Below are 10,307 nucleotides of genomic sequence, written 5' to 3'. Positions count from 1 at the left end.
CACTATTATTCTACAACATAGAAAATAGTTTTGAAAAAATAAAGAAAACCCTTGAATGAGTAAGTGTATACAAACTTTTGACTGGTACTGTACATTTTACTTCGACACCTAAACTATATTTCTCTCTATAAGAAAATATGTCATCTATTGGCCTGTAGTGTATTGCATTGGAACCAAGGGAGTGAGTGGGTGGTGTAAAAAGTGTTGCTGGGCATATAAAAGTGTCCACCGTGACATAACACCATATATGTATTATACAGACCGCACTGATAATTCCTTTCAATACTTTTACTGCGGAAAACAGAATAGTTTTTTTTCTCTATAAGACAATATGTATTCCATATACAGTTATTCCCATTGTGGCCAATGGAATGGGTTGAGTAAAAGGCCAGCAACACTCTGTATTATTCAGAGCCCTATGAAATGACACCATACATACAGTATATACATTCTACAGACCCTACTGAGTATTTCCTACAATACTTTTACTGCGACACCCAGAATAGTTTTGGCTTTTTTAAACCAATATGTATTCCATATGGTGATTCGTATTGTGGTCATTTATTTGACCTTGGAACAAGTTTTAAAACCCACATTTAATGCAAATGTAACTTAAATATGAACAAATAGGAATCATTGTTAATGTTAAGACTATAATTGTTCATATATCATGAGTAAATACAGGTTATTGAAACGTTTCTACTATTACTTGGGGGGCTTTTATTTGGAAAAGTTCTGAAATTCCGTGACCCGGATGTACTCTGTTAGTGTTGCTGACGAGACGCTGAAAGCAGGTTCTCCCTTTCCAGTATGTAGCCAGCTAGCTAACGACACAATTATCATAACAGATTGCACTCAGATTAACGTTTTATAATATAATATTTATAAAACTTCACTACGGAATTTGCTAGCTATTGGCACGCGCTGATACTTAACTTACTCTGAATTGGTAGTATGACAGCGTTAGCTTGAATACTAGCTATTTGGCCATGCATGTTTATTGGTTTTTGCTTGTAGTATAACTAGCCAAGTTACCGAGACATCAGTTTAGCTTGCTACTATCGAAAGGTCAAGTTTGGGGCGTAAACGGATATCTACACGGTCCCATGTGTTATACGTTTAGTTAAAAGGAAGATGAACTAGTTATGAAAGTTAATTATTGCTTGTGAATAAAGCTTGACAGCTGTCTGATGCATCAGTTTGCCAGAATCTATACTGAACAAAAATATAAACGTAACTATTAACGATTTCCCTTAGTTACAGTTCATATAAGGAAATCAGTCAATTTAAATAAATACATTTGGCCCTATCTATGGATTTTACATGACGAGGCAGGGGTGCAGCCATGTGTGGGCCTGGGAGGGCATAGGCTACCCACTTGAGATCCAGGACCAGCCAATCAAAATGTGTTTTTCCCCACAAAAGGGCTTTATTACAGACAAAAATACTTCTCAGTTTCATCAGCTGTCGGGGTGGCTGGTATCAGACAATCCCATAGGTGAAGAAGCCGGATGTGGAGGTCCTGGGCTGGCATGGTTACACGTGGTCTGTGGTTGTGAGGCCGGTTGGACATACTGCCAAGTTCTCTAAAATTACATTGGAAGCGGCTTATGGTAGAGAAATTAACATACAATTCCCTGGCAAGAGCTCTATTGGACATTCCTGCAGTCCATATGCCAATTTCACGCTCCCTCAAAACTTGCAATATCTGTGGCACTGTATTGGGTGACAAAAATGCACATTTTAGAGTGACCTTTTATTGTCCCCAGTACAAGGTGCACCTGTGTAATTATCATGCTGCTTAATCAGCTTCTTGATATGCCACACCTGTCAGGTGGATGGATTATATTGACAAAGGAGAAATGCTCACTAACAGGGAAGTAAACAAAATTTGAGATAAACATTTTTTTGGTGCATTTAAAACATTTCTGGGATCTTTTATTTCAGCTCATGAAACATGGGACCAGGACTTTACATGTTGCGTTTATATTTTTGTTCAGTGTATAATGAAACCTGAGTTTCCTTCATTTAATACATATACTAAAACCCAAAACTATTTATCATGAGGGGAATTCCATTTGCTCATGATTTTATTTTTATATATTATTTTTTCATGTACCTTGGCAGTCAGAAGGTAGACAAGGTGACAGATACAGAGGGAGAAAGAGTATAGGGAGCAAGGTGGAATTTGGAACCCCGTCACTAGCTTGCATGTGTGGTCTGGAGTCTGCCGGACTAACTAGACCAGACTCCGGCACCCATTTGCTCATGTTTTCCGTCAGTGAAATGATCCCCTCTCTCTCTTCCCCATCTCTCCTAGGCTGATCGACCCATTTGATCAGCTCCTGGTGGAACATCGTCATGACCTGACGAATTGTCCCTTTCCTATTTAATCATGAATGACAAGCTGGTTTTTCTGGGCCTCCTGTACTTTGTGCAGGGGATCCCCTATGGTCTCCAGTCCTTGTTGCTCCCTGTCTACCTCCGTGGGGCGGGCCACTCCCTCACCCACATCGGCTTGACCAAAATCCTCTACTTCCCCTGGGTGCTCAAGGTCCTCTGGGCACCTCTGGTGGACCGTGTGGGCACCAAGCGGCGCTGGCTGGTGGCCACGGTCTCTGGCCTGGCGCTTACTTGTCTCTCCAGTGCCGCTCTGGCCCCGGAGGCCCACATCTGGGGAGTGGTGGGGACTCTGCTGGCCATGAACGCCCTGGCATCGATTCAGGACATCACAGTGGATGGGGCTGCTGTGGGATTGCTGAAGGGCCGTAGCGAGCTGGGCCTGGGCAACATGGCTCAGGTGGTGGGCTACAAGGCCGGCTCGGTGTTCGCCGGGGGCGGGCTCCTGGCTGTGATTGACGTGGCCGGGTGGGGCCCTATGTTTATGCTGTTGGCCTTTGTGTACTTCGGGGTGGCACTGTTTGTGTTGGGGGCCCCCGTGCTGGACAATGAGCTGTTGAGGGGCCAGGCAGAGGGGAGGAAGGGGGTCCAGTCGGACGCTGTGCATCCCTGGAGGGTGTGGCGGAAGCTGCTGTCAGTACCTGGGACGCCCTGGACCATGATCTACGTTCTCACATACAAACTGGGTAAATCTGCTAGTCAGTCTGACAACCATGTACACTCACCTACTGTACCAACTAGAGAAGTAGCTAAAAGTCTTAACACTAACCTCCACTCTCATCTACTGTACCAACTAGAGAAGTAGCTAAAAGTCTTAACACCAACCTCCACTCTCATCTACTGTACACTGAAGCTGATCCACTACAAGGCTACATAAGAAACCCACTATTCCATAAATGACTTAGCCAAAGCATGTTTTCTTCCAATAGTAGTCCTACATTATTTAATGCAAAACATAGCAAAACATTTTGCAACGGAATATGTGTGTGTGTGTGTGTGTGTGTGAGCGAGAATTAATATGAACACAGTTTGGTGTTAAGCAGCGTGTGTGTGTGTGTGTGTGAGCGAGAATTAATATGAACACAGTTTGGTGTTAAGCAGCGTGTGTGTGTGTGTGTGTGAGCGAGAGTTGATATGAACACAGTTTGGTGTTAAGCAGTGTGTGTATGTATGTGTGTGTGAGCGAGAGTTGGTAGGAACACAGTTTGGTGTCTGGCAGCAGGAGGGGATTATGTAAGGATTAGTGTGTCTGTATGTCTGGTGTTTTTTTCAAGGAAATTGAAATGGAAGACGCAGCGTCACACTGGTGTGTGTTTGTTTGGGTGTTGGGAAAACATGTTCTATATACATTTGCATACATGTGCTTCTTTGTGAATGTGTGTGCCATTGTTTTTCCTGTATGTGTTCGTATGTGTTTGAGAGAGAGTGTGTTAGGGGTGGCACAGTAATTGGATGATCCCAGGCAGACACTAGACAGGAGAGTAAGACAGTTCGTTTGAGGGGTTCACCAGTATTGTCATCATCACCACTGTCACCATCTCCATAGCAATAATTTTCATCATCGCCATTATCGTTAACATCCTCATCCTCATGATGTTATCAATATTAACATAATAATCATATCGAATATAATCAGCATTTACAAATAACCGGCTTAGTTGTCCGCTCTTTATTTCAGAATAAAAAGGTCAGACTGTTTGTGTGCAACTGTCGGGTGAAACTCAACAATCCGTGTGAATGTGAGACTGTTTGTGTGTGAGATTTTAGAGTGAAAGGTCTGCCTTAAACCCCCCCCCCCCCCCAACACACAAACACACTCATCTCAGACCCCTCTCCCACTCACTCTTAATTTCTTAATGAACACAGCGAGTTTGCTCTGTGTAGAACCGCACAACCAATGAGAGGGAACCGTTTGGATGACCCCTAATAACCTTAACCACTAATCAAACAGAGAAAAACTGACCCTGTATCAGTCAGTGGTTAACTTTGGGCCAACATCTACAGATGTAAGATCTTAATTTGATCACCCTGTTGTTGCAGGTAATTTCCACTTTAAAATGTCAGACTTGATTTGCACTAACAAAAAAATGTATCAACCCCTACAAAAATGTCAATTAATTATAATCCATGCAATAATTTAAATGTCCTGTTGTTGCAGGATTATTTTCCTGCTATGGGAAACCACCAACCTCTGCCATGCACAGCCATACTGGATAGACTGTGAGACATGGGAGAGAGGATGGCAGAGCATGGGTGAGAGAGAGGGGGGCCTGGGAAGTGGGGGGAGAGAGCGGTGTGCGGGGGATGTGGGTTAATTTTCCAGAGGGAGAAAGGAGGACGGCAGGGAGGCTGAAGGGGGGATGAATTAATGAAGAACCACCACATGGTGCCCAGAGGGAGACAGAGAGCGATGGATAAAGGCAAAGAGGCCCAAAGAGAGAGGACAGTATTGGGACGATATAACAGGACTTTTTCAATACTGGAGCCAAACCAACCAGTGACCCTGTTTGGTTGTCCATAACACGGCTCCCCTAGATTGCATAGTCAGTGTTTGTTTACTTTGTCAACAGCATAGATATCAATCATTGGTCAATACACTGGTAACGTGTAGTTAGGGCTGGGTGATATATCATATTTCAAGGTATACCGGTATGGATTTTTATAAAATTGTCTGTAACGATATGTTGATACAGTGCTAAATAAATGAAAAGTCAGATTTGTCATAGTTTGGTTGAGTATAAAACAATCAGGAAGGAGAAAGACCATTAAACCAATTAGAATGAATCTGTTGCCATCCTAGGGTTATGCACTACTCATAAAACATATTTATAGCTTGTATTATTCAGAAACATAGAATACCGTCAAACACTGTCATGCAGTCAAAAGAATGAGAAATATATTGTGATATGTTATTTTGGCCATATCGCCCAGTCCTACATGGAATGTTAGGACCCCTGATTGGTGGAATGGTGTAGATCTCCTGGTGCTATGGAGCTCTGTAGTGCAACAGCTTTCTGTAGAAAGGTTAGCGAGGACAGTTATAGTTCATGTGGTTATGGGAGTAAAACATAGTTGGTAACATAAGAGCATTTTAGCAAAGTGACCCATCTGGGTAGGGTGGGTGGGGTTCAAGTTTTTTTCCCATGCTTCAGCCTAGTTCCTTAGGGGTTCAACAAACTCTGTGACACCCTGCAAAGTGCACACCTGTAGGGATTGCTGTTAGTGTGTGTGTGTGTGTGTGTGTGTGTGTGTGTGTGTGTGTGTGTGTGTGTGTGTGTGTGTGTGTGTGTGTGTGTGTGTGTGTGTGTGTGTGTGTGTGTGTGTGTGTGTGTGTGTGTGTGTGTGTGTGTGTGTGTGTGTCAATGGAAGGTGTACGTAGAACTGTAGCTTACTGATTTACTGGGCCTCTCTCTCTGTCTTGTTCCCAGGGTGTGTTTTGTGTCTTGTTTTCTCCTAAGTGTCCTCGTGATCCCATCTGATCCTGGCCTCTAGTGTCTGAGCTTCATGTGATCACTCTGTTACCCGACCATTCTGTGTCCTAATTGACTCTCATGCTGATCCCTCATGCTGTTCTTACTCTCACTATTTATTTATTTATTTATTTATTTATTTCTTACTCGTGCACAAACACCTCTTGTTTCCCATCAGCAACCTGTCAGCCCTACTCTCCCCATCACCCCTCCTGTACCAAATTCCTCATTCTCCTCAGTCTCATTCTTCCACATTTTGCCCCTTTTTCTGCATCCCTCCTCCTCTATAAACCCAGTCTCTCTACATAAATCATTCTCACTATCTCTCTCCTTTACCCCCCTCTCTGTCTGTTCATGTTTCTCCCTTACCCCTCTCTCTCTCTGTCTGTTCATGTTTCTCCCTTACCCCTCTCTCTCTCCGTCTGTTCATGTTTCTCCCTTACCCCTCTCTCTCTATCTGTTCATGTTTCTCCCTTACCCCTCTCTCTCTATCTGTTCATGTTTCTCCCTTACCCCTCTCTCTCTCTGTCTGTTCATGTTTCTCCTTTACCCCTCTCTCTCTGTCTGTTCATGTTTCTCCCTTACCCCTCTCTCTGTCTGTTCATGTTTCTCCCTTACCCTCTCTCTCTCTCTCTCTCTCTCTCTCTGTTCATGTTTCTCCCTTACCTCTCTCTCTCTCTCTCTCTGTCTGTTCATGTTTCTCCCTTACCCCCCTCTCTCTGTCTGTTCATGTTTCTCCCTTACCCCTCTCTCTCTCTATCTGTCTGTTCATGTTTCTCCCTTACCCCTCTCTCTGTCTGTCTGTTCATGTTTCTCCCTTACCCCTCTCTCTCTCTCTGTTCATGTTTCTCCCTTACCCCTCCTTCTCTCTGTCTGTTCATGTTTCTCCCTTACCCCTCTCTCTCTGTCTGTTCATGTTTCTCATTTACCCCTCTCTCTCTGTCTGTTCATGTTTCTCCCTTACCCCCCCTCTCTCTCTCTCTCTGTTCATGTTTCTCCCTTACCCCTCTCTCTCTCTCTGTCTGTTCATGTTTCTCCCTTACCCCTCTCTCTCTCTCTGTCTGTTCATGTTTCTCCTTTACCCCTCTCTCTCTGTCTCTTCATGTTTCTCTCTTACCCCTCTCTCTCTCTGTCTGTTCATGTTTCTCCCTTCCCCACTTCTCTCTCTCTCTCTGTTCATGTTTCTCCCTTACCCCTCTCTCTCTCTCTCTCTGTTCATGTTTCTCCCTTACCCCTCTCTCTCTATCTGTCTGTTCATGTTTCTCCCTTACCTCTCTCTCTCTCTCTCTCTCTCTCTCTCTCTGTTCATGTTTCTCCCTTACCCCTCTCTCTCTGTCTGTTCATGTTTCTCCCTTACCCCTCTCTCTCTGTCTGTTCATGTTTCTCATTTACCCCTCTCTCTCTGTCTGTTCATGTTTCTCCCTTACCCCCCCTCTCTCTCTCTCTCTGTTCATGTTTCTCCCTTACCCCTCTCTCTCTCTCTGTCTGTTCATGTTTCTCCCTTACCCCTCTCTCTCTCTCTGTCTGTTCATGTTTCTCCTTTACCCCTCTCTATCTGTCTGTTCATGTTTCTCCCTTACCCCTCTCTCTCTCTGTCTGTTCATGTTTCTCCCTTACCTCTCTCTCTCTCTCTCTGTCTGTTCATGTTTCTCCCTTACCTCTCTCTCTCTCTCTGTCTGTTCATGTTTCTCCCTTACCTCTCTCTCTCTGTCTGTTCATGTTTCTCCCTTACCCCTCTCTCTCTATCTGTCTGTTCATGTTTCTCCCTTACCCTCTCTCTCTGTCTTTCTCTCTTATCCATTATTTTTCTCTCCACCGTGTCTCATTTTCTGTCTCTGTCTTTCTCCCTCTCTCTGTCTCTCTGTCATTATCCCCCTCTGTCTCTCTGTCATTCTCCCTCTCTCTCTGTCTCTCTGTCATTCTCCCTCTCTCTCTGTCTCTCTGTCATTCTCCCTCTATCTGTCTCTCTGTCATTCTCTCTCTCTCTCTCTGTCTTTCTCCCTCTCTCTGTCTCTGTCTCTCTCCCACTCTCTGTCTCTCTATCTTTCTCCCATACTCCCCTCTCTACTAGTTTCTTCTTTGTGGATGCCTAATGAAATCCCCACTGAAATGGACAATTGTTGCTTTGCGAATATTTATAGAATTGAATAATCAGCCTTGTTGTGTTTGTCTGCACTCCCCTTTTAAAGAAATAATGAGTTTGAAGCAGTGGGAGCACTGAATGCTTTAGAGACACAGAACCACTGGTAAAGAATCAAGCATAGGAGGTTGGTGGCACCTTAATTGGAGAGGACAGGGCTCGTGGTAATGGCTGGAGTTGAATGAGTGGATTGGTATCAAATATATCGAACACATGGTTTCCATGTGCAACAGCAGCCTGCGGTTTATTAGACTTCATAAAGGCTTTAAAAGAACAATCTGTTGTTCATACAACAACAAAGGTGTTACCCCATCCAGTGTTTTGGTAAATATCTCAGGGATGGGGTTGGAGGAATGTAACCACTCTCAAATTCATAGACAGAGCTAGGACTGACCATCCCATGAGTGACCAACTTCCCCTCCCTACCTTCAGGCTATGCTCAAACCCTACACCCCAACCCGAGCACCTCTGGTCTCCAGCTCCTGCTCAGCCCAGTCCAAACTCTTCTCTTCCCTTGCACAACCCGATGGTGGAACTGGCTTCCCCCTAAAGTTAGAACAGCAGAGCACCCCCCCCCCCCCCCCTGCATAAAAATGCATTTAGTGAACTAACACTTTTCTTTCCTTACTAACTCTGACTTTGCTGATAGCTACTTTATTGAGGAAAAATGTACTTAAATGTACTTACTATAACTGTGATATGTGGTTGTGGTTGTCCCACCCAGCTATCTTAAGATGAATGCACTAACTGTAAGTCACTCTGGATAAGAGCATCTGCTAAATAACCAAAATGTAAAACTTAAACATGACATCAAAATTATAGTTATAACCATATTTTTAGGCTATTTTGATGCAGAGTTTGTTTACAATAAGACCTACACTGTTTACAAACAAATTAGTAAAACAAATGTATATTTGGGGTTTTGATGGAGTAAAATAATTTAACTAAGCTCATGAGGCATTTGAACTACACTGAGTGTACAAATCATTAGGAACACCTGCTCTTTCCATGACAGACTGACCAGGTGAATCCACGTGAAAGCTATGATCCCTTATTGATATCACTTGTTAAATCCACTTCAAATCAGTGTATATGGAGAGGAGGAGACAGGTTAAAAAATGCTTTTTAAGCCTTGAGACATGGATTGTGTATATGTGCCATTCAGAGGTTGAATGGGCAAAACCAAAGATTTATATGCCTTTGAACAGGGAATGGAAATAGGTGCCAGGCGCCCCGGTTTGAGGGTTTTTCACGCTCAACAGTTTCCCATGTGTATCAAGAATGGTCAACCACCCAAAGGACATTCAGCCAACTTGACACAATTGTGGGAAGCATTGTAGTCAACATGGCCAGCATCCCTGTGAAACGCTTTCGATACCTTGTAGTCCATGCCCTGATTAATTGAGGCTGTTCTGAGGGCAAAATGGGGTGCAACTCAATATTAGGTATGTGTTCCTAATGTTTTGTACACTCAGTATATATTCTTCAAGAATCAATGGGTGTGTATCAATCATTTCAAAGTCAAAACATTTGGGTAGCAATGGCAGATTGTCCATTTAAGTAATGTCTTGCCTCAAACTATCTACCCTGTTGGATGATAAAAAGTTCCCCAGGTTTCAACCGGTGATGGTGGGAAATAGTGAGTAATACAGTAGCTGATAGCTGTTTATGTTAGTGCTGCCTTGGAATATAGAATATAGACGCTGAATGAATATGTCATCACAGCAGCCTCTGTTTATCCCTCTCATTCTCCTGCCATACATTTAGCTTGGCTGTCACATAGCGCTGTCACAACGTGTGCGTTATCCTAGCGTTCCCGTGTGCCAGGAGGTTTTCAGCGTCTTCTCTAAGAACTCCTTTTGATATCCTTCTCCATTTCATGTGAAAGATTCTCTCTATATTGTTGTTTTTCTTCTGGCCAAGTGTGTGGTGTGTGAGTGTGTCGTCTCTTTGACAGCAGTCTCTGAGCTGTCACTCAGCACTCCGTCTCCCTGTCTTTGTGAAGTCACTCTCCATTAATAATGGCGGCAGCGCTGAATATTTTACAGCGTCGTTCGGGCAGAAAATTGTCCCGCCTTCGAAACCACACAGCGACAGAGGCACTATTGTCTCACTGACAAACTTTTATTTCACCAGAAAGCTCTGTGACTGAGGCTTGTGTTATCTGAGGAAGTTTTACATTAGGCCCTTTTGAAAAATGACGCAGGATATTCACATTTTTTTTTTTTTTTTTTTACATCTCTTATTGATACGATCTAGGAATAGTGTATGTTGTTAGATTAAGAAAGCACCAATAC

The 10,307-nt window shown here is 43.5% G+C and overlaps 1 protein-coding gene across 2 annotated transcripts in view; it reads left to right on the top strand.

The window, feature by feature from the left end:
- The first annotated feature begins 747 nt into the window (after positions 1-747).
- LOC139410719 (major facilitator superfamily domain-containing protein 3-like) overlaps positions 748-10,307 on the top strand; it is a 32,205-nt gene continuing 22,645 nt past the window's right edge. The window contains exons 1-2 of one of the 2 annotated variants that reach the window (XM_071156154.1): positions 748-808; positions 2,321-3,086. In XM_071156154.1, coding sequence (XP_071012255.1) covers positions 2,396-3,086 — 691 coding nt within the window. In that variant the 5' untranslated portion in view covers positions 748-808; positions 2,321-2,395. Of the gene's footprint in view, positions 809-2,176; positions 3,087-10,307 lie in introns of those variants that run through there. The other variant, XM_071156155.1, reaches the window with a different exon arrangement.

Source organism: Oncorhynchus clarkii, chromosome 6 (genome assembly GCF_045791955.1).
Source record: "Oncorhynchus clarkii lewisi isolate Uvic-CL-2024 chromosome 6, UVic_Ocla_1.0, whole genome shotgun sequence".
In the NCBI taxonomy this organism is placed as follows: Eukaryota; Metazoa; Chordata; class Actinopteri; order Salmoniformes; family Salmonidae; genus Oncorhynchus; species Oncorhynchus clarkii.
The sequence above is the reverse complement of the archived record's forward strand: the minus strand, read 5'-3'. Positions and strand labels throughout refer to the sequence as shown.